This window comes from Rhincodon typus, chromosome 17 (assembly GCF_021869965.1).
Source record: "Rhincodon typus isolate 14 chromosome 17, sRhiTyp1.1, whole genome shotgun sequence".
NCBI lineage: Eukaryota > Metazoa > Chordata > Chondrichthyes > Orectolobiformes > Rhincodontidae > Rhincodon > Rhincodon typus.
Genome location: NC_063348.1, coordinates 5,108,505 through 5,132,766, shown reverse-complemented (window position 1 = coordinate 5,132,766; position 24,262 = coordinate 5,108,505). Strand labels below are relative to the sequence as shown.

Sequence of the window (24,262 nt, the reverse complement as noted above, 5' to 3'; positions counted from 1 at the left end):
GACAAAGGACAGAAAGATTGACAAAGGACAGAAAGATTGACAAAGGAGAGGACTGCAGCAATAGCAGCTTGCATTCGTGTGTAATTTTCAATTACAGCCTGGATCATTACTCAAAAGCCACCGGGCGCACCCTAGTGTATGTGTGAGACTTGAACTGTTCTTGACGCAATGAATACTCTGAATGGATGGTTTAGCATAATGTGATTCCGCTCAGTACACAAACCATACAGCAGCTGCACCGCTGGAACACCAAGAGGGTCCAGTCTCTTCGAGGTGCACTGTAACTCTCAATCTGGGCAGAAGAAATCCAGGAATCCAGTCACTGATCACCTGTGAGCTTTCAGCACTGCAATTCTAGAAACCAACCCGGAAGAACCAGTAACTGCTGATACTCAGCTTGAATTAGGCACAAAGGCAAGATGGGGAAGGGGGACAATGCCTCAAGAAACACCACATGCAATAACATTAAGTGCAATGAAAAATATACCAAGTGCACCCCGACTATCAGCATTTATGGATCTCAATAAATAAACCTGGGAGGGGCAAAAGGTCATTTTCATTCTTCCGAGGGACGCAGACATCATTGGCTAGACCAGTGGTTATGACCAATCCCCTATTGTCTTTGAGTTGCTGTTGAACTGCCGCCTTAAACCACTGCTGTCCTTGTGGTGTAAGCATTCTCATAGATCATCGGGAAGACACTTCCAGAAACCAGTGACAGTGAAGGAACGGCGATATATTTCCTGGTCAGGACAGTGAGTTGTTTGGAGGGAATCTTGAAGGTGGTGGTGTTCCCATTTATCTGCTGCCCTTGTCCTTCAAGATGGAAGTGGTCGTGGGTTTGGAAGGTACTGTCTGAGGATCTTTGGTGAATTTCTGCAGTGCATCTTGTAGATAGTACACACTGCAACTGCTAGGACGCTACCCTTAGGAAGTCCTGCAGAGATGTCCTGCAGCTGAAATGACTGACCTCTAACAATCACAACCATCTTCCCATGAGTCAGGTGTGATCTCAGCCACTGGAGAGTGTGTCCCCTGATACCCATTGATTCCAGTTTTGCTAGGGCTCCTTGATGCCACACACAGTCAAATGCAACCTTGATGTCAAAGGCAGCCACTTTCACCTCACCTCTGGAATTCAGCTTTTTTGTCCAGAACTATTGCCAGAATGTAGTCAGAGCCCATATCCAGTGTCCAGACATTTCTTGATATCACATGGAGTGGATCAAACTGGCTGAATACTGGCATCTGTCATGCTGGAGACCTCCACATTATTCACTTGGTATTTCTGACTGAAGACTGTCGCAAATACTTCAAAGATGTGCTCATGGAACCCCATCATTAAAGGTCAGGATATTTGTGGAGTCGTTTCCTGTTGGTTAGTTGTTCAATTGTCCACCAGCCTTCATGACTGGATGTGATAGGACTGCAGAGCTTGGATATAATCCACAGTACAACTCTATAAACCAACCAGGAAGAACCAGTAACAGGGTCAAGGCAAGGAGATATTAATACTACTAGTGACCCAAAATTACACATTTTTTGACCATATTTAACTCACCATCTGTGAGGGAACATTCATCTTCCAGAAACAGGCACTCATCTGAAGACATGTAGAGGTGATCGATGGTAAGGCAGGGAAAGAAGAAAGACTGGAATCCCTGTCAAAAAAACAAAGTGAATAGTCAGAACTACTCCAAATCAAGGAGGAGCGTTCAGGTCATTTCATTGGGCTACCCGTGAAATTGAATATGACATTGCACACAAGGCGCTCATTTCGTCAACCTGGGTTTTTCTAAAAAGAGGGATCTGGGCTTTATTTACCAGGAGCTTGGTGACTGGGGAAGGAGGTTGCAGTTTCCAACCTCTAGATCAACCCACAATGTCACTTAGCTGCACATTTATAATGAGCATGTTCAGCTGATCAAAAAAAGACCTTCTTCATTGGTATTTAATGAAAACATTCAGGATAATAAAAGAAAGAAGGTATAACATCCTGCCACAGTTTAGAAAGGATGTTCTGGTCTGGGGCCCTTTGATGACTAGTGGGCAGACGCCGTCACTGTTTGCTTTAAGAAAGCGATGCTTGAGAGATATGAGGCCTTTACTGTAGTTGGTGTCCCTAAGTTGTCTATGATCTTGCAACTAGCAGTAACTGGCTACATTTTCAACTCTATACCACTAAGGGTTAAACCAGAGATATAGCCCTCTGCTTTATACTAGATGCCGACAGAAACTAAGCTGCGTCGCTGTGCCTAACTCGAGGAGAGGAAGAGAACATGTTTTCATTATTAACAAACTGTAAACCATTTAATGTAATTTATCGAGATTAAAAAAAGGAAGAGTTGGATCGACACAGTGCATTTGCCAGTGCCAGCCTAATAAATGTGCTCACTGTGTCGAATAGGAAGCAGCCAATTTGCAGAGCAAAATCCCATAAATAGTTGATTGTCACTGGATATAATTAACAAATTTGCGATTTGTACCATCACCACTTTTGTCATTCCCCTGCGGGCTAGCTCATCAGAAATCCATCATTCTGCTCTCACTTCCTCTCCCTTGAGAAAAAATTGTTATATCTCAAAATACGTGCCCATGGTGAAATGGCACCGAACTGAAACAACGCCCCTTTGCCCCAGTGCTGACTGACGAGAGGGTATCTTCCTGAAATACTGCCCCTTTCCCGCCCCACAGATGTTGCCAGATCTGCAGGAGCATTTCTATCATTTTCTGCTGTTCGATTCTCTGAAGTGTCATTTGAAGGATAAATACATTGACGCTAGAGGGACACTGAAGAATTTCCCTCCTCTTTCTCAAGATAGTGCTTTGAGATCACGGGCTTAGTAGACCCATGAGGACAAGCACCAACCCACTTTAATAGTCTCATTGGAAAGTCAGCACCTCCAACAGTGCAACACTCACACAAGGCTGCACAGAAATGCCAGACAAGACCCTACAGTCGACCTTATACCCACAGCCCACTAACTAGGAGCTGAGTGCGATACTAACACCATGGCTTAAAACGTGGTCTAAAAGCTGTACCCCACCTATGTAGACAACTTGTTAAATTAGATTTCTGTACTAAATCACTTCTGTCGTGGGACACCAGGTAGCAAAACCCTTGCAAGGCTTCTGTTAGAGGCTTTTCAGTCAGACGCTGGATGTGGCTGGTACCAAGCTCTCACCTTTTTCAGCAGGCACACCATGTTGGTGCGTGAATTGACAAGCAACGCAAGAGGTCGTGCCAGGGCCTCCTGGTACTGTAGGCAGCAGGCATAGAACTTGGACCAGAATTCCACCTGTAGCTGACGGTATACCTCCTGTGAGAACTCATACTCGGTCACACTGTTCTGAATCTAAACACAGCAAAAACATTACGAGAGGCGGCATTCAGCATCAGACCACAAATTCAACAAGAGAACACCTGACTAAATGATGCAGACCAAAATGTCTCAATTCAGTCATCAGGCATAAAAGAATCCTCTCAGTCAAATTCATTCATTAATTCATTCCCCATGCTGGGAAAATAACACCAATGTGTTTTTGAATGTGAAGGAATACAAACAGGCAAAATGGCCTCCCTTCAAGCACACTGAAAAAGTAATGAGTTAGAAGCTCTCACGTTTGACAAGAAAAGTTGAGAGAAGGAACATTTTAACTGATAGACTTGAAGAGCGAAGAGAAGCTGTGATGCATTTTAAACACAATTAAACCAAGATCAAGGAGTACAGGCTACACTGTTCAACATAATTATAACAAGCATGTAACACTGCAGATATCCATGGAACAAGCAAGCACAGACTGAGGAGGAGTAGAACATCTTGTGGATTTAAAGAATATTAAATTCTAACATCTCCAACATTACCGCATTTTCCACAGCTAACGTTACTTCCTTCTTCAGCCCATCCATAGTTGGGTCCACGATTCTGTCTGCCCCTCGACAATAGATCTAAAACAAAGATTCACAACACAGTGACCAAAAGTTGTTAGCCACTGGGTTTCTATGTACTAGTGCTGCGTTCCTTCCTGAATCAGACTTACTACTGGCCACAGTACACCCAGAGAACAAAACTAGATTCTGTAAGGTACACAATGACATTCAACAGCCCAGAAAAGCAGAGAAATATATATCAGAAGTTTGTGTTTTCATCAAACACAACCACAGTTTAATATACCTATACAGCAAAATGGATTTGGGTGCATTTGATAGCAGGCTGAACTGGATACAGATCCATGAATCGACCTTCAACCAATTACAAATACTTCAGGTGCCCGACATCTTTAGACAGTGGATCTGTTGTAACCGCATTATTTGAAATGAAGATCAATGACAGGAAAAGGAAAAGGGACGAGACAATGCCAATGACTACTTAGAATCTTGTGACAGAAAGTCTGAAGCTAAGGTAACAATTCTGAGGCTTTTGGAAGCTGAGCCAGGTTCAAGAGGGCAATTTCAACGATGAAAGCATCTCATTAAGTGATTTCCCACTTCTCATGCAAAGAGCCAATGTCCAAATTATATAGCACTATTCAGATTCTCAGGATGTCCTAACAAACTTCACATCCAAAAATGTACCTTACGACATGCAGCCGCAATTGTCATGTAGGAAAGACAGCAACTACAAGCAATAGATGAAGTACTGTCCAGATCACTGATTCCACTAATTTTCGTCCCGGCTGCATAGGACTGAGGCCCGTGCTTGGCAGGGACTGAACTCAATGCTGTGATCGGTGTGCTGACGCCAATTGCCGTGTGTCGAACATTGCACTGTCTGTGTTTCGGCGATGTAAAGAGAACGGTGGTACGGATAATTTAGTTTAAACCATATCTCAAGTCGTCATGAGATGATGTATGCATACCTGAGAGGGCATGAGGAAGTGCTGTGCTTCCTGTCTCAGTGTCTTCGATAAATTTAATTCCAATAAATTTTGACACTTCATCAAATCAGTGATATCAACTGTAGGTACTTGAGGTCCTAGCAATGATGACAGTGGCACTCCAATTGTTACAACTCATCAACGTGAATGTGACCCAAATATCTCTACTCTCTGCTTCTCACTGGTTAACCAATCCTATACCCGTGGTGCTAACACTAGGGTTTAAGACATTGTTTCCAGGTTGTCGACTTGCTCACTCAGCTGGCTCGTTTTTGTTCAGACGTTTCGTCACTATGCTAGGTAACATCATCAGTGAGGCCTCCAATGAAACGATGTTGTTCTACTCTGGCTCAGAACCAGAAATAACAACTCACCATAACAGACTGGACAGTATAAATTCCAAGCGGAGTTGAACAACATTGCTTCATTGGAGGCCTCACTAATGGTGTTACCTAGCATGGTGACGAAACGTCTGAACAAAAACAAGCCAGCTCAGCGAGCAAGTCAACAACCTCACCCACAACCCAAGCTACAAATCTTTGCAAAAGCCTTAAACATTGTCTCCTACTTCTCTCATCCTACATCTGGATTTTGTTCTGCACTCTTTAGCAAACCAATAGCAAGAAGAGAAATGAGATGTGAAGTCTCCTCTCTGGAGCTTCCTTCTGTATCTTCTCTTCATTCATGGGGTGTGGGCATTGCTGGCTGGGCCAGCATTTATTGCCTGACCCTAATTGTTCTTGAGGAGGTGGTGGTGAGCTGCCTTCTTGAACCGTTGCAGTCCATTTGCTATAGGTAGACCCAAGTGCCATTAGGGAAGTAGCTCCAGGATCTTAAACCAGTGACAATCAAGGAACAGTGATATAATTCCAAGTCAAGGAAGCGAGCTGCTTTGTCTTGGATGGCGTAAAGCATCTTGAGTGTTGTCGGGGCTGCACTCATCCAGGCAAGTGGGGACTATACCATCACACTCCTGACTTGGGCCTTGTAGATGGTGGACAGGCTTTGGGGAGTCAGGAAATGAGTTACTCGCTGCAGAATTTCTCAAGTCTAACCTGTAATTCTGATCCAGTTAAATTTCTAGTTAACAGAGATGTCCACTACCTTCACGACATTGATGGTGGTAGACATTCAGCAATAGTAGCACTGCTGGTAATGTCATGGAGAAGCAATCAGATCTTAAGGTCATTAATTGGCACATCCCACATCAGACTTGTCTGGGTCCTCGAGTTACTCACCATTGAATGCCTATGGCACAGACACACAAACACAAACATAGACCTTGCTCAAAAGCACTAGCCTCCCGCTGAACACAGGCTATGATCTCGCTTGGAACAATATTATAATAAAGCAGAAAAGCTTTTAATGGAAAAGAATAGCAGAGAAAACAGAACTACCTGCAGAGCTTTCAGCAGGGCATGAGCTGTAAACCGGCCGGGGGCAAAGAGGTATTCTAGATAGGCTTCCTGTTGAGAGATCAGCATTTTAACTTAGTCAACAACATGCACTTGTATAGAGCCTTTAAATGTGATTAACCAATGTATTTTACAGGAGACATGCTTGACAAGAATTTCACACTGAACTACAGGGATGTCATGAGAGAGGAGAAATCGTGGGATAGAGTGCGGGAACTGCAGGGTCTCAGCTGCTGAAGGCACAGCCACCAAGAGTAGAAAGAAGGAAGTGGCTGATACATAGGCACCAGAGGAGTGCGAGGATTGGACGAGGTTAGACATGGGTTAAGCAATGAGATTAGGTTCGCTGTGGAAAGGACGAGATGCCATCCAGAGTAAATTAACAAATGGCCAAATTCACTGGCACAAGAACAGATCTGCCACAGGCAAATCAGAGCCTTAAATAAAGGGGATAGCTGCTTTTAAAGAGGAAGAGAATTTGGGCACAAACAAGGTACATTCCAACGAGGTGTAAATAAAGGGCAAAGAAATCCAATGATCATTGGATGACTGCTAGCTAACACATCAGGGAATCCCAAAGTCTTCTATAAACAGGAGTAGTGAAAGGACAGCATGGAGAAGGGATGGGACCAATCACAAACTGAAAAAGGAGACCTAAACGTGGAATCAGACAAAACAGCTGAGGCACTAAAGAAATACTTTGACTTCGTCAAGGACGCTGCTGGTAAGTCACAGTGAAAGAGGAGCTGTTGGAGACCCTAGATGGCCGAAGCTGGACAGAAGTGAGTAAGAAATAGGCTGGTTACAGTTAACACTGGTAAGTTACCAACATTAGAGAGGATGTATCGACGGATACCGAAAGAAGTCAAACGTGGAAACTGCGTAGGCACTGGCTGCAATTTACCAACCCCCACCCCAACTTTCAGGTGTTGTGTGAAAGGTTTGGAGAATTGTAGATGTTACCTTGTTATCTAACAAAGCTGTAAGGATAAACAAAGTCAGTTTAAGCTCAATGGTGGGAAAAGTTTTAGAAATGATAACTGAGGAAAGAAAGTTAATAGTCATTGGGACAAAGGTGGATTAATTTAGCAAAGTTAGCCTTTTGACAGGCTTACAGAAAGGGCTGATGAGAGTAATGCAGTCACAATGTGATCTTCCAAAAGACAACTAATAAAGAGCTACATTATAGGCTTGTGAGCAAAGTTGAAGTTTGTGGAATCAAAGGGACAATGTCAGGGTGGATATGAAGTTAACAGAGACAGGAAACACAGCAGTGATGAGTGTGCAACAGCTCCAGTCCAAAAGAACCAATGGTACTTTAATCTAGGTATAAGCATTGGGGCCACTGCTTCTCCCAATTAATATTAACGACAGTGACTTGGAAACTTGGACTAAACTCATAAGTATTGTAAATTGTGAGGAAGATAGTGATGGACTTCTGAAGTGCAGAAGTTAGTGGAATGGATAGACACGTGGCAGATGGAATTTAAAGCACAGAAGTATAAAGTGATAGTTTTTGTCAGAAGGAACATGAAGAGACAGCATTAAATAAAGGATACAATGACAAAGGGGGACAGAAGCAGAGGGTACACCAGCCCAATTGACCAGCTCCTGCCCCACATTTCCACCCAGATCCGCACTCCTCCACCCCAGCTCTGCCCCCCCCCCATCCTCCCAGACTCTGGCCCCCTCCATGAATCTGGGTCACCCAGACTCCAGCACACCGTGTTTCCAACCCACTCACCCATTGGCTGAGATCGCCTTCCTTACACAAAACCACGCAGCTCCTGTCCACTCTCAACCTAGATATATAATTCTCCTTGTTCCAACAGTACCACCCCAACTCCCCTCCACCCACCACCCCTCAGCAGCCTCCTCCCCCCACACACACACAACCCTCTACCTCTCCCTCCACCCCCCAGGACTGCTAATCCATATGAAGAGGCAAAAAAGGGGGATATCAGAACCAAGATCCCGTCTGACACATTCAAACTGTCAGTGAGACAGCCCCCCTGGGCTGAAGCTCCAAACTATTTATTCACAGCAACATGACAGCACAGTTTCTGCCTTGATGAGAACATCACAATGCATTTACCGGTCAACCTAGCAGCATCAATATCATTAAACCTGGTGGAAACTGTCATGTCAAATACACCCAAGACCAGGGTTATCAAAAGGATCAGATCCCAATTTCAACCCTGCCTGTTCTATTAAACAGCTTGCTGGCTGGATCACATTTGGTCAATGAGATTACGGTAAAGTGGTCTGGAGGGAATGAAGGCTCACCTTAGGATCCTGATCCTCTGGTATGTATAATTCTTCTTCAGCAACAGGCTGTGTGAAGACCTGATTCCATTGTCCAGCATTGTTACTGCAACAAAAGAAAACCATTACCCTTTGGCTACAAGCTACACCTCCTCCACAGCTAAACCTACTCCATTTTCAATAGTTACCCTTCCTCCACTCCTGAAGACATATGAACATTCAGCAAAACCAATCGCTGAGAAACTCGCATTAGTCCCGGCAACAGACACTGAGTGTACAGAAGGTAATTGATAATGAAGGGCAAAGAAAGACACTCAAAGTCCACACTTTGCAAAAAGGGAGGTGTGGGAATTGGCACTACATCTTCAGAGGTGTGGGCATCAATGACCGCTAGGTCACAGCCAATTTTAACACAATGTCAACTGTGCTCAGACAGGTGTGAACCTGGGACTGTCCCCAGCTGTTAGCGTTGCATTTACCGGTGGAGTCAGACCTGGGCCATGAAACATTAAGATATAAATTATGCATCTGCAGTTGGGCAGGGGAACAGAACAGGAAGGGAGGGTTTTGGAGTTGGTGCTGTGGAATCCAGTGACTTGTATCCACATTGGTGGTAATGACATTAACAGTACTTGAAAAGGACATTCTGCTAATAATCTCTGGGTTACCATCTGTGGAACACAGAAATTGGACAAGGCAAATAAACTGAAGGAATTCCACACAAAGCTCAAAGATTGGTGAGTGGAATCAGGGCGGGGCTGGTGAGGAGAAGTGTAGGCTCACAAAATAAAGAGATATGTCAGAATTACAGGACAGCTATTTCGATACCAATACACAGAGCAAAACAGACAATGTACAAACATAGAAAAACTACAGCAAATAGGGTCAATGAGGACGAAGAATGGTAAAAAGGCAAAATTAATAGTTCTTTACCTGAATGCATGTGGCACAAAGACAGGTTAACAGGTATAATCTTATAGTCATTACAGAAACAAGGTTAGAAAATCAAAGTGAGTACTAAATATTCATGTGTAACTTTTTGAAAGGAAGGGAGGGGAATGAAGGGATGAACAAAGGAAGGAAGGAATGGGTAGTGGTTGGCATTGTTAATACAGAATGGAGTAAGTATGCTGCCAAGGAATAATCTTCAATTGGAAGATGTACTGTCCATATGAGAGAAGGTAGGAAACAAAAACAAGAGGTAGAAAACACTAGTGAGAGTTGTCCAAAACCCCCCAATAGCGGCTAAAGAATAGGCCAGTCAATGAGTACATTTATCGTAAGCGATTTTAATCTTTGGATAGATTGGCAGAAGTAGCCACAATTTAGACAGTGTATTAGGGATAGTTTTCTAGAATAATATGTTGTGGATCCAACCAGGGACCAGGCTATTTTAAAATGAATAATGAGGCAGGTTTAATAAATTATCTCAGAGTAAAAGATCCCCTAGGACGCAGAGACCAGAATATGGCCGAATTTAACATTCAGTTTGAAAGTGAGAAACTTGGGTTGGAAATAACTGGGCTAAATACAAATAAAGGTAGTTACAAAGGAATGAGAGCAGAGCTGGTTAGAGTGAACTGAGAATGGAGTTTAGCACAGAAGATGGTTGAGGAACAAGGGCAGATGTTTATGAACGTAGTTCATGGCGAACAGCAGAAATATAACCTAGTGAGAAAGGAGAATTCAAGGAAAAGGGAAAAGTCAACCATGGTTGACCAGGGAAGTTAATGATAACATCAAATTGAAAGAAAAAAAACATACAGCATGGCAAAGGTTAGTGGTAAACCAGAGGATCGAGAAAGTTTTAAAAACCAGCAAAAGACGACCCAAAAAGAGAGAAGATTAACTTTGACGGTAAACTTGCAAATTATAATATCAAGAATAGCAAGAGTTTCTTTCAATATATATAAAGGAAGAGCGATCAAAGTGAACCAATACCCCTTAGGACGAGGCTGGGAAAATAAATACTTTGTATCAGTCTTTACAGTAGAAGGTACTAATAGCATTTGAAAAATAATATGCATTAAAGGGGCAAAAAGATGAAAGAAAATAAATACAATAACTATCACTAGGGAAACTAATGGGGCTAAAGACTGGTAAGTCCCCTGGACCTGATGGGTAGCATCCTAGGACATAAAGGAAGTAGCTACAGGAAATCATTTTCCAAAAAACCCTTAGATTCTGGAAAAGTGCTGGAAGATTGGAAAGCTTCCAATGTAACAACTTGATTCAAAAAGAGAAGGAGGAGGCAAAAAAAAAAGACAACTTTAGGCCAGTTAGCTTAACACTTATGTTTTGAAGAAGTGTCACTGGATTGAAGTGTTAACTCTGCTTTCTCTGCACAGATGCTGCCAGACTGGCTGGGTTTTTCCAGCTATTTCTGGTTTTGTTTTTGAGCTTAACATCTGTTATTGGAAAATACGAAGAATCTATTATAAAGAGTGCAGTAGCAGAGCATTTAGAAATACGTAATATAATCAAAGTCAACTTGAAGGGGGAAATCATGCCGAATAAATTCATTAGAATTCTTTGTGGTGGTAACAAGTATGATAAAGGGGAAGCAGTTGATGCAATATATTTGAATTTTCACAAGGCATTTGGTAAAGTATAACATATTAAACTATTTAATCAGATAACGCCCAATGGTGTTGGAGGTAGCATATTATCTTGAACAGAGGGTAGGCTATATAATAGAAGAGGGAGTGGGATTAGATAGTATTTTCAGGATGGTAAATTTTAACTAGTGGAGTGTAACCGGAATCAGGGCTGGACCATAATTATTTACAATACATATTAATGACTTGGATGAGGCAAGTCAATTTATCATAGCCAGGTTTGTGGATGACAAAAATAGCCCAGGTTTAGCAAGTGAGCAAAACCTGGCAGATGGAATGTAACTTGGGAAAATGTAAGGTTATGCACTTTGGCAGGAAGAATAGATGAGCTGAATACTATTTAATTGGGGAAAGACCTGCAAAAAGCTACAGAAGAGAAAGATTTGGGATTCTTCATGCATGAATTAGCAAAAACTAAAATCCAAGTCCAGCACGTGATGGGGAACACAAATGAAATAGTGATGTTTATTTCAAAGTGAATGAAGTATGAAAATAGGGAGTTCTTGCTCAAACCATACAAGACACTAATTAGACCACAGTGGGAATTTGAGAACAGTTTTGGTTTCCTCATTGAAGGAAGGAGAGTCTAGAGAATGTTCATTAGGTTGACATAGAATATGGAGGGATTCTTTTTTTGAAGAGAGGTTGAGTAGATTGGGCTTGTACTCATTGAAGTTTCAAAGAATGAGACCCCTTATTGAAACACAGAAGATTCTGAGGGGACTTGCAGGGAAGACAGTGTCAGCCTTCTCCTCCTTGTGGAAGAGCCTTGGACTAGACGGCATAATCTTAGAGTAAGGGGTCACCCATTTAAGATAGAGAGGAGGAATTTCTTCTCTCAGATATTAATGAAACTGGAATTCTTTACTGCAGAGAGTGGTCAAGTCCAGGTCATTAAGTATATTCAAGACAAATAGATCATTCAGTATCCTTTGCTTTATGTCAACTAAAGCATCAATGTCAGCTAACAAACTACAGATCTGCCACAAAGAGAGAATTCTAAGTTGAAACAGAACTATTTTACTTTAATCTGTATCTAATATTTCTGTACACATCATACAGACAGCGAAAGCGAGCGCAACAGAGAGACAAAAAGAGAAAGATAGAGTTAGAGTTAGTGAGAGATAAAACAGAAAAACTACAACCTCCTTTCCTGCAAGACAGTTATTATTCGGTGCAGAGGGGAAAGAAGTGTTTTTTGCTTTATTTTTGAACCAGAGTTTGTACTTTTTTTTTTAAAATAGATTGAAGCCTGAGATCAGGGGTCCAGCACAAAACATTATAGGAGAATCATAAGTTAATTGATTTGTCATAGATATTCAAAATAGTAGCTATCATGTTACTTTCAGATAAAAGGAGAATGGTAGAAATATTTTACAGATTCAAAACTTAAAGGGTACTACGAAATTTAACAAAAACAAATTAAGAATTAAGTCAGTTAATTACAGGCGCAGGGCCAGATGATATGCTGTTCGTGCATGACTTGGAGGAAGGAAGTGAATTTACTGTAGCCAAATTTGGAGATGACAAAAATGTGTGGAAAGTCGCAAGAGGGATACAAACAGGCTTTCACACTGAGAAATTGTACAAGTGTAGGGAAATTTGACAACAGAAACTTAAAGGCCTTGTACTTGAATGCACAAAATATTCAGAATAAAATGAATGAATTGACAGGACAAATAGAGACAAAAGGATATGATTTGATGGTGATTACTGAGATGTGGGTGCAGGAAAACGACATTCAGGAACTGAATATCCAGGAATACTCACTACTTCGGAAGGATAGGTGGGAAGGAAAAGGAGGTGCTGTAGATTTCTTCGTAAAGGAAAGGATCAGCACTGGAGATGAAGGCATGGAATCAGTCTGGGTAGAAATAAGAAACAGCAAGAGAAAGAAGTCCCTGATGGGAGTAATTTGTAGGTTCCCAACAGTAGTCCCGAAGCGGGGCACATAATAAACCAAGAAACGCTAGCGGCTTGTAAGAAAGGTACAGCAGTAATCATAGGTGATTTGAATATGCATATAGACTGGATTGATCAATGTGGCAAAGGTAGCCTTGAGGGAGTTCATTGAATGTATTAGAGATTGCTTCTTGGAGCAATACATTTTGGAATAAGTTCTGGAACCAACCAGGGAGCAAACTATTCTGGATTTGGCATTGTGTAGAGATGGGATTAATCAATGATCCCACAGTAAAGGATCTTGGAGGGAAGAGGGATCAAAGCATCCTGGAATTTCAAATTCAGATTGAATGTGAGAAACTGGAGTCCCAGACTAGTGTTCTGGAGTTAAACAAAGGTAAGCAAGAAGGCATCAGGACAGACATGGTCCAAGTACATTGGGCAGGATGACTTAAAGGTAACACTGTTATAAGAGTCATACGGCACAGAAGCAGACCGTTTGGTCCAACCAGGCTATGCCGAATATAATCCCCAATTAAACCAGACCCACCTGCCTGCTTCTGGACCTTATCGATAAGCAGTGGCAGATGTTTAAGGAGGTACATAACTGCTTCTAACTAAAATATATTCCAGAAAGGACAAAATAGTGTAAGAAAGGGCATAGACACCCATGTCTAAGTAAGAAAGTTAAAGATAATATAAAGACAAAAACTTAAGGCGTACCATATTGCAAAGGCCAGTGGCTGGCTGGAAGATTGGAAAATTTTTGAAAAATCAACAAAGGGTTACTAAAAAGTCATAACTGTATGGAAGAAAACTTGGAAAACTATGGAAGAAGTGTATAGAAGATTTTGCTATCTCATTTTATAAGTATATAAGAGTGAAGAGTAGCTAAAGTGAATGTTGGTCCCTTAGAGGATGGGGGGGGCATTAATAGTGGGGAACACAGAAACAGTGGAGCCACTAAATCAATATTTTGCTCGGTTTTCATGGTGGAGAACATGAGTACCATCCTAATAGTAACAGGTCATAGAGATTACAGAGAGGGAACAACTTCAAACAACTACCACCACTAGAGAAAAATTACTGAGCAAATGATTGTGTTTGAAGGTAGACAAGTTCCCACGGTCTGATGGCCTACATCCAAGGGTCTCAAAGGAAGTGGCAGCAGAGACAGTGGATCCACTGATATTCCAAAACTTCCTGTATGCTGAAAAGATTCCTGGGGATTGGAAAAATGCTAATGTAGCACCCTTATTCAAAAAGGGAAGGAAGCATAAAGAAAGAAACTACAGACCAGTAAGTTTAGTGTGTCATTGGTAAGAGATAGAATCTATTATTAAGCATATAGTAACAGACCATTTGAAAAGTCAAAATGCAATCCAGAGTCAGCGTGGTTTTTACGAAAGTAAATCAAGTTTGAGTGATGTGCTAGAGTTCTTTGAAGGTGTAACAAGCAATGTAGATAATCGGGATCCTGGTCTTCCAGAAGGCATTTGGTAAGGTGCTGCATGAAAATTTAATCGACAAAGTAAGATCACATGGGGTTTGGGGTAATTTATTAGCTTGGCCAAAAGATTAGCTAGCCAACAGGAAGCAGAAAGTTAGAATAAATAGGTGTTTTTCTGGTTGGCAAGCTGCAACTAGTAGGGTGACACAGGGTTTGGTCTCGGGCCCTAACTATTTCCAATCGATATTAATGACTTGGATGCAGGGATAGAAAGCACCACACTTAAATTTGCAGGTGACACTAAAATAGGTGGGACTGTAAATTGCAATGAAGTAATAAGATATTTACAAATCAATATAGATAGATTTGGCAGATGAAGTTTAACATGGCTAAGTGCGAGGTTATCCATTTTGGTCGGAGGAATAAAAAGGCAATTTATCTAAATGGACTGAAACTTCAGAGTACTTTATTGTAGAGGGATCTGGGTGTTCTTGTGCATGAATCTCAGAAAACAAGAATGCAGGCAAAGCAAGTAATAGAGAATGTATAAGGAACGTTGGTATTTATTGTTAAAAGAATAGAGTATAAAAGTGGGGAAGCTTCGATGCAACTGTACAAGGCATTAGTGAGATTGCACCTGGAGTACTGTATACAATTTTGGTCCCTTGACTTGAGGAGGGAAGTAGTTGCATTGGAGGCAGTTCAGAGGAGATTCAGTTCCCAGAGATGAGGGACTTGTCTTATGAACAGACATTGAGCAATTCAGGTTTATACTGTCTAGAGTTTAGAAGAATGAGAGGGGATCTAATGAAGGTATACAAGCTGCTGAAAGAGATGGTCAAAGTAGACGTTGAGAAGATGTTTCCTGTTGTGGGGCAATCTAGAACAAGAGGTCATAGTTTTATGATAAGGAATAGCAGAATTTTAAAACAAAAAAGAGATGCTAAGTAATTATTGCTCTCAAATAGTTGTCAAATAATCTGCGAACGTCACTATCCCAGACTGCTAGGAAACTGAACAAATTTGAGGAGACAGATTTTTAATTAGTCATGGGTTGAAGGGTTATGGAGAGCGGGCAAAAACGTGGAATTGAGACTGGAATAAGACCAGCCACTGTTGTATGAAATGGCGAAAGAAGCATGAAGGGCTGAATTGCCCACTCATGCTCCTAGCTCTTATGTCCTCATTAGTGAGAATGACATCAGCAGACAGCTTAGGGGTCAGGATCAAATGTGGAAAGGGCAATTCCTAAGTTCCAGCTTTTTTTCTTAAATCTCCAGAAAGTCCACCTCCTGTAAGGATCAGATGTAATCATATATACATGTTATTTTCGTTTGCCGTTTCACAGAGAACTTACTGCTCAAAGCTGATGTATCGTACGTTCGCCTGGTTGTCCTCATCCTGCCACAAAGCCCAGATATCAGTGGGAGTGAGGGCAAAATCCACCAATGTTTCCTGTGAAGAGACCAAGTATCAGGCAGGCTAACCAGACTTGTTTCTCCAATCTATACACAGATATACAGCTGCTCCCATCCCATTCTGGATAGAGACATGCAGCCTGTCCCCATCCCATTCCAGGGGTTGATACACGCCCCAGTCTACCAACTTTATCCACGGTGAAGCTGTTAATTGGTCAGACAAAAGTAATACAATGAAATTACTTCTCTAGATTGGGAAGGAAAGGCCAATGGAGAAAGTGAAAATATTCTAGCCAGATCTCCTTCGAATGAAATTGGGAATTGTTTCTTTATAGTGGATACAGTTTGGAACTCTGGTACCAATAGCCACAACAAAAGGAGTGTGTGATATATTATACTTTTATTATCACACACACACACATTTATGTATGTTTATGCATATTAAAATGAAATATTAAAAGAATTTAGGTTTCAAATTAGTAGCATGAGGAAGTTGGCCTATTTTTGGGAAGACGTTTAAAAATTAAGTTGATTGTGACAAACTTCCGATTGGAGAGAGGAAAACATTCTAAATCCAAAAACAAGCTAATTGAGGACTTACTTTAGATTGGAAAAACACAGATCAGAAACAGAGTTTATAATGACCTGACTGGAGTCTGATGGAAGCATAAGAGATTGCTCAGAATAGTCAACGGGTTAAGTTATCTCAGAGAAAGAGAGAGTTTAGTTTGTGAAACTTCCAGACTAAGAACATTTGGCTGGAAATCTGCATTGGCTATTCCAAGCTGCGAAAATCCAGGATCTTAGCTGGATTAAAGATAAAAGACTTCATAAGTGTCAGGACCAGACTGAGATGCAAAAGAAATAACTAAAGATTTAATAGGGAAGGAAGCTTTCACTCGTTTGTGATCAAGTGTAAAGTGATGATGTTGGGCAAGAGTTGGAATTTTGTTTCGCCTATGTTTTGAAATCTTTTAAACTGTGTTAAATTTAGGTTGTTTTATTTCATTTTTATTTATTTTATGCAATGAGCTTCAATTTTATTGTTAAAAACAAATTTACAGTCTGATGTTCTTATGGCTCAGTGAAAGACTGCCACATTAAAACAATGAAATATAATCAAGTCAGATTTCATTCTGCGATCTGATTTGTCTAATAACAACATCAGCTGGGATTCTAACTCAGCAAATGATGCTCAATCAACTGAGTTTTAAATGAAAGATCAATAGATTTGTGTTTATCAAAGATACTATGGGATCTATGGCAAATGTGGCTATAAGGAGTTAGGTACTATGATCCAATTCAATGATCAAACAAGCTCAAGTTGCAAGTTCTCTCTTCTTGTTAGGATCAGTTTTGAACAAATGTTTTGGTTCTGTTAGATTTTATAAGAAAGCATTTATGAAGCATTAAAGGGATTACACAAAGGTAACGGGTTTAGGAAAGGGATATCATGCTTAACAAATGTCTTGGAGCTTTTTTTTTGAGGATGTAACTAGCACAATAGTGACTGATTAAGCAGAAGCAGGGTTGCAGCATATTTGGATTTCAAGAAAGTTTTTGATAAGGGCCCCACATAAGAGGCTAGTGGGCATAAATTCAAGTACACAGGATTGAGGTAATATACTGGCAAGGATTGAGAATTGGTGACAGACCAGAAACAAAGAGTGGGAATAAACGGGCCTTTTTCTCAATGGCAGGCGGACTAGTGGCGTACTGCAGGGATCAGTGCTTGGATCCCAGCTATTCATGTAATTTGGAAGGCAACCGTGATCATACTGAATGGCAGAGCAGGTTCAAAGGGCCAAATAGCCTACTCCTGCTTCAAGTTTCTATGTTTACAGCAGTTGCAGAGTACTAATCTAAAGCCGCTACCAATATACCACAGGAGTTATAAAGAGGCAACATCCCTGCTTGATAGTAACAATACAACTAACTAAGCCAATTTCCCATTTAAATACAAATGTTACAATTGGATTTACTAAAAGCAAACAGAGAAAGAGACAGTTTCATGGCCAGGATTTGGGAAAGGCTGACATCAGGTGGTACTGACCTGTGTGAAGAAGAGAGTAGAGATGTGATCCAGACTGTAGCGGTTACTCTCAATGCAGCTCACCAACTGGAAGACACAGAACTACAAGAACAGATTGTTAAGCTTCATTGCTGGATCAATAAAATGTCCTCTTGATTTGTAAATTCTCAGATTCTACGCAATATGTTTCTCATGGAGGCTGTTCAGTACAAACTGATGCAGAACCGACAAAAAACTGTGAACACAATCTCTCTCTCTCTCACACACACACAGTCACACATACACACGTACAGTAGACACTGTCAACAGCTGAACACAGCCATAGTCGAATGTGTGTTAACACTGAGCTAGTACCTGTCCACGTTTGGGGCAGTGCAGGTAAACAGCCAAGAAGAAACCAGTGGAGGAGTAAGCCAAACGCAGCTTATGACCCAGACTGACAGTGTGTCGCAGCTCCTTACTGGCAGGCACGAAAACCAGCAAATCCGCAACCATCAGGCAAACCTGATCCTAAAGCAAACAAAAACTACACAAGTTAGAAGATCAGTACAGAGATCGCAGCATAAAGCCTGCAACCTAGACACTGAGGGCTAGGCTGGGTGGACAGTAGCTAATAACAGATGTCCACACTAATGAACTAAACTAGTCAGAGCTCTCAAAGTTCCTCGGGAAGCTTATAGTGTACTCTTAACAAGACCTTCCCAGAGCATAATCTCTTTGCAGATGTTATGTGAAGTATTACCTGTGCACAATACTCGACAAGCAAAAGGAAGACTGAAAGAACAGAGACTTTAATTCTCATTGTGCTACTTCTCCCTAATAGCAGGCACAGAGAGGGTGCTGCACCCCTAACCCTTTGAGAGAACATTTTGCACAATACCCTATCACCGACACCCATCATACAAACCTTAAAGGACCAAAGTCGCAGCTTGTGGTCCTGACACAGAGCAAAGATAAAAGCATCATGTTCCAACAGCTGAACTGCAAGACTGACAGGCAGGTCCGAGGGGCCTTGGTCACCTCTGCAGAAAGCACACAGATATCTTTCAATCATATTTAAACAGGGATCATTCAGCACACCCATCCATTCAACATTCCGCCCCCGTGCTACCTGCAAAACAAACCCCCTATTCTCTCACTGCTTAGAGGACAAAGGAATGGGTCAGAGAAACAGGTAGCAGTGGGTTATACTGTGTGGATTTTCCCTTCACTGTTACCTTTCCCTATCCATGAAAGCCCATAAAACCTCCCACGGCCACCCACTTCCCAGATCAGAGGAACATTCCACCCCATGCCTGTGTCCTAAGGAAGGAGCACCACCCCTGACCTTCAAGAACCTCCCACTGGCCTACACACAAGAGCAGCCCGGGACAGGACAAGACAGGATGGGCTCACACTAACCTGATTGCAGTCGGCATCCACCCGGTCAGTAAGCGCTGCATGACTGAGCTATGCTTGAGCTCCAGTAAAACCGGATTGCCTGCAACAAGACAACAGTCAATCTCTATGTGCCTGTACCAGACAGACAAATTCAGAGCACAATCCCACAGTTCCACCACTAGCATTCATGCTGAAAACTGTACTGACAATTCGATCAAACTATGTCACTCTATCAAAGAGAATGCCAAAGAGGAAACAGCCATGGATTTTATATAGAGGCAGATATCAGGGAGTGGGTTATAAGCTGCAATCAGATTTGAGGGGCTCAAATGAGACCAAAAATCTGAAGACTCACTGACAAGTGCCCCTCCTCCAGAGTGATACAGACAGTGGTATGTTCAACAGAATGGTTTTTAATCAACTCTGCCACATCCCACCCTTTTCCCCAATCATTGATCCACGCTGTCCACAGGTTATACACGTCATAAATCTTTCTGTCAGTACTACATGAACAAATGACAAGACAGGGTGCGTACACAGCAATGTCAGATGATTAATGCCTGGTCCCTGTGACCACAAACCCCACATTACCTGCCGCGTCTTGCTCGGGAAGTTGGATAATGAGAATGCCTCCAGACCAAGATGCGAGTGCAAACAGAGCCTCTCCATCACTGTTCAGCCAAGTGGCTGATGCTGTCGAGTTAGTCGAGTGGCCCTGGATACCAGGAATCATAAAACTGTTTGCTGGATCACGAAGATTTAACTTTCCAATGTCAGTGAAGATGGATTGGACATGCCCCTCAGTGAGCAGCTCCTGCCAAGATATTACCAGGAGAAATGAAAAGTAAAGTGAAGGTTAACTTCAGGAAATCTAACTGTACCAGCCGAGGGAGCAAAGCTGGACAGTGACCCCCATGTGAAGGTACTCTTGGGGGACTAGGTGCCACAGCAATGTCAAACATACGGATATCCTGACTCTGCAAATGCCTCCACACACTCGCCGCACAGGCGCAGTCCCTCGTCTGTAACACCGCCTGCACAGGCGCAGTCCCTCGTCTGTAACACCGCCTGCACACACCCACTGCACAGACACAGACTCTCATCTACAACAGCCTCCACGTACTGCAGATACAGTTGCTTGTCTATAACACTGCCTCCACACACTCACTGCAGGTACATTCCCTCCTCCATATCAGTGCCTTCACACTCTGTCTACACACAGTCCCTAGTCTTTACCACTGTCTCCCCACACACACTGCACAGATATTGTCCCTCATTTACAACACTGCCTCCACAAACTCACTACAGAGGGTCACCTGCCTGTGGATAAAACTGATTGTACTAGCTCACTGCATCTCCTTAGGACTGGTGTTTCTGGTCTCAAGCACACTTATGCAATGAAGCTTTCAATGACTTACCCACCTACACCCCAACGAGTTGATCCTTCTCCATACACTTCCTAAACAATCCCAAAATTAGTCAGGCCTCATCTGACTCAATTCAGAAAATATGGGTCTCTTGTCCCTTTAGTGGATCGTGTGAAGGGAGCGGTGTGAATCAGTTGGGAGCACACTGGCATGTGGGTTACATTGCAGGTTGAAGTCCCATTCAGCTGCTGCAGGGAGAGGGTGGGATATAAAGAGAACATTAGCCCAGACTTCCACAAGCTCGGAAGGGTTCATACTCACACTCCGGTACATGCGCGAGGGGTGAGGCAGCACAATCCTGTGTACAGTCTGGTTGGTTAGAATGAGTAGAGTCACACGGTCATGAGTCTCGTGTATGTGGACACCACCTGGAAGCAGGTGACAATTCAGGAACTTGATGCGGACAGTGTTGTTGAGGAGGTTACAGTCCAGGGACTGTTCCATCAGCTGCAAGGTGTCACCAGAAGTAGTCCTAAAGAGATGGAGAAACAATGTCAGCTCCTCACACCCTTCATGCTGGCCCTGTCTGTCAGACAGGCAGCAGCAGAAACACAGCCTGTCCTTCACTAACCCTCCCCATCTGTACCCATACACTACAGCTAGGGCACAACCTGCCACTCATTCATCTTCCCCAGTACAGCAGGGAAACAACATATATAGCCCTTCCTCATTTAGGACAAGCACACAACTTGCCCCTTGTAGATGGTACGCACTGCTGCTACTGAACGTCGGTCAGTGATGGGAGTGGATGTTTGTAGATGTGGTGCCAATCAAGCGGGCTGCTTTGTGCTGGATGCTGTCAAGCTTCTTGAGTGTTGTTGGGGCTGCACCCATCCAGGTTCCGGAGAGTCAGGAGGTGAGTTACTCGCCGCAGTATTCCTACCTGCTGATTTGCTCTTGTAGCCACAGTGTTTGTGGCGAGTCCAGTTGAGTTTCTGGTCAATGGTAACTCCCAGGATGTTGATAGTGGGGGATTCAGTGATGGCAACACCATCGAATGTCAAGGGGTGGTAGCTAGATTCCCTTATTGGTGATGGTAATTGCCTGGCATTTGTGTGACGTGAATGTTACTTGCCACTTGTCAACCCAAGCCTGGATATTGTCTAGGTCTTGTTGCATGTGAACATGGACTGCTTCAGTATCTGAGGAGTCACAAATGGTGCTGAACATTGTGCAATCATCAGCAAACATCCCCACTTCTGACCTTATGATGGAGGGAAGGTCATTGATGAAGCAACTGAAGATGGTTGGGCCTAGGACACTACCCTGAAGAACTCCTGCAGAGATGTCCTGGAGCTGGGATGACTGAATCCAACAACTACAACTATCTTCCTATGTGTCAGGTGTGACTCTAAGCAGCAAAGACTTTGTCCCCTGATACCCATTGATTCCAGTTTTACTATAGATCCTTGATGCCACAGTCAGATATGGATACATGGAAACACCACCCACAAGTTCCCCTCCAAGCCGTCCTGACTTTGAAATATATTGTCATTCCTTCACAACATTAGGTCAAAATCCTGGTCCTTCCTCCCTCCCCCATAGTGTCCTGGGACTGCTTACAGTACATGCACTGCAATAGTTCAAGAGAACAGCTGACCACCACCTTTTCAAGGTTAATTAGGGACAAGCAACAAATGGCACCACCTGTCAACATGGCCCACATGCTATGAATGAATTCAAAAAGTACCATGTCATGAAACTCAACACCATCCAGGACAAAGAAACCCCGTTAATTCACACCTCGTCCATGACCTTCAACATTCACTTCCTACATCACTGACATTCAGTAGCAGCAACGTGTACCATCTAAGAGATGCACCAGAGGAATTCACCAAATGTGCTTCCAAATCTGTGACCTCTACCATCAGGAAGGACAAAGGCAGCAGACATACACAATCACCATTACCCTGCTGGTTCCCTTCTCTGCATGGAGCCTCAAGTGTAAGGCTACTTTATTAGGGTACTCTGTTTCACAGCTAATTATGATCCAATACTGCACCCTGCAGGTAGAACACTGTTGCAAGCACCATGCAACATTCAAAAGCGTAACCCAAAACATTAGAATATGCAATTATCTTTCTTTACTCTATCCATCCTCATACTGTCCCAAATCTTCCGATCTTGAATCTAATTCAGTAAGTCTCCTGGTAGCAGTACTGTTTACGGCTCTGGCAAGTACAGAACAGGGTCACCAGGTCTATTTGACAAATTACAAACAGAAACTACCCACCAGTGTATGAAGCGATTCCTGGTGACTGATTGCAGCTTCCCACTGTCTTCATAGAAAAATCCTCCAGCACTATCGGAATATTTCAATCCTGGGACAGCATTCACACCTGTAGGATAGGCAGACATGACTCAGTCAGCTCAGCTCAGACACAGACACAGACACAATCAGCGTGACCCTGAAATTACTCTTTTCCATTTACACAAAGCAGCTGAATGAAATAAAGTGAAAACAATAATCTATATTTCTTTAAAAGATCAGCTACTAAACCACTCTAAACAAAAGGAACATGTCAAAAGTTTCCTTGTAAAGGATTTGCACATTATCTCTGCTCCTTACTTGCCTCTTTTCCTGAAAGGACTAGCTCATACGAGCTTCTCAGAGTCTCTCAGTGGACAGCAAATACAGGGGCCTCCAATATTGTAACACAAGATGTAAACTTCACCTACATGCCAGTTGGCCCATCAGCTCTGTCTAGCTTTCTGACACAGCTCCCCACTGAGTTTCAATCCTCTGTCCTTTCTGTTCCCCATTTATCATTTTATTTCTGTCATCATCGAAAACCTTTAAACCTGACTACTTTTTCATATTCATCTGTTTTCATCCTTGAGCAACAAACACCAATCTTTGATCACCAACTGATGAATGCCCATCCTTTGTTACAGGTATTGTGACCAGTGCAAAGAGCCTCCTGGTTTACTGCGTCAACATTACAATGTTGAACACTGACAAGATCGCTCCTTTTAAATCTCCTTTAACCCAAGATCAAGTTCCACTGCCCTCCTCACATTTCCCACTGCCACCCACTTCTACAGGCCTCCAGCATGCCACCTGGCATCATCTGAAACCAAACTCTGCTGTCTATCTGTGCCCTCTCCGCCAACCTCCCCCTCACCCAGCTCCACTGTAAACCCTCTCTGTCACATTCCCCACACCACCGCATAGCCCCTCTCCCTGTCAAGATCCCACCCGAGGCATTCCCCTCCTCTGTTGCAAACCTCCCCCACTGCATTCCCCAACATCTCTCTCTCTCTGTCGCATTCCCCTCTCTGTTGCATCCACTCCCCACAACTCTCCCTCTCCTTCCGCGTCACATTCCCTCTCCCTCCGCGTCACATTCCCTCCCCCTCTCTCGCTGTGTGACACATTCTCTCTCTCTCTCTCTGTGACACACACTCTCTCTCTCTCTCTGTGTCTCATTCTCTCTGTGTCTCATTCTCTCTGTGTCTCATTCTCTCTGTGTCTCA

The 24,262-nt window shown here is 42.8% G+C and overlaps 1 protein-coding gene across 3 annotated transcripts in view; it reads right to left on the bottom strand.

Annotated features, from left to right (window-relative positions):
- The window catches only part of nup160 (nucleoporin 160), a 45,979-nt gene that overhangs the window by 21,087 nt on the left and 630 nt on the right, over window positions 1-24,262 (bottom strand). Inside the window, exons 2-14 of one of the 3 annotated variants that reach the window (XM_048607241.1) lie at window positions 23,019-23,124; window positions 21,047-21,257; window positions 19,950-20,172; window positions 19,380-19,458; window positions 18,886-19,000; window positions 18,333-18,488; window positions 18,000-18,080; window positions 15,886-15,983; window positions 8,580-8,664; window positions 6,276-6,344; window positions 3,866-3,949; window positions 3,186-3,356; window positions 1,562-1,661 (exon numbers count right to left, since the gene is read on the bottom strand). In XM_048607241.1, coding sequence (XP_048463198.1) covers window positions 1,562-1,661; window positions 3,186-3,356; window positions 3,866-3,949; window positions 6,276-6,344; window positions 8,580-8,664; window positions 15,886-15,983; window positions 18,000-18,080; window positions 18,333-18,488; window positions 18,886-19,000; window positions 19,380-19,458; window positions 19,950-20,172; window positions 21,047-21,257; window positions 23,019-23,124 — 1,578 coding nt within the window. Of the gene's footprint in view, window positions 1-1,561; window positions 1,662-3,185; window positions 3,357-3,865; window positions 3,950-6,275; window positions 6,345-8,579; window positions 8,665-15,885; window positions 15,984-17,999; window positions 18,081-18,332; window positions 18,489-18,885; window positions 19,001-19,379; window positions 19,459-19,949; window positions 20,173-20,776; window positions 20,893-21,046; window positions 21,258-23,018; window positions 23,125-24,262 lie in introns of those variants that run through there. The other 2 variants (XM_048607242.1, XM_048607243.1) reach the window with 2 other exon arrangements.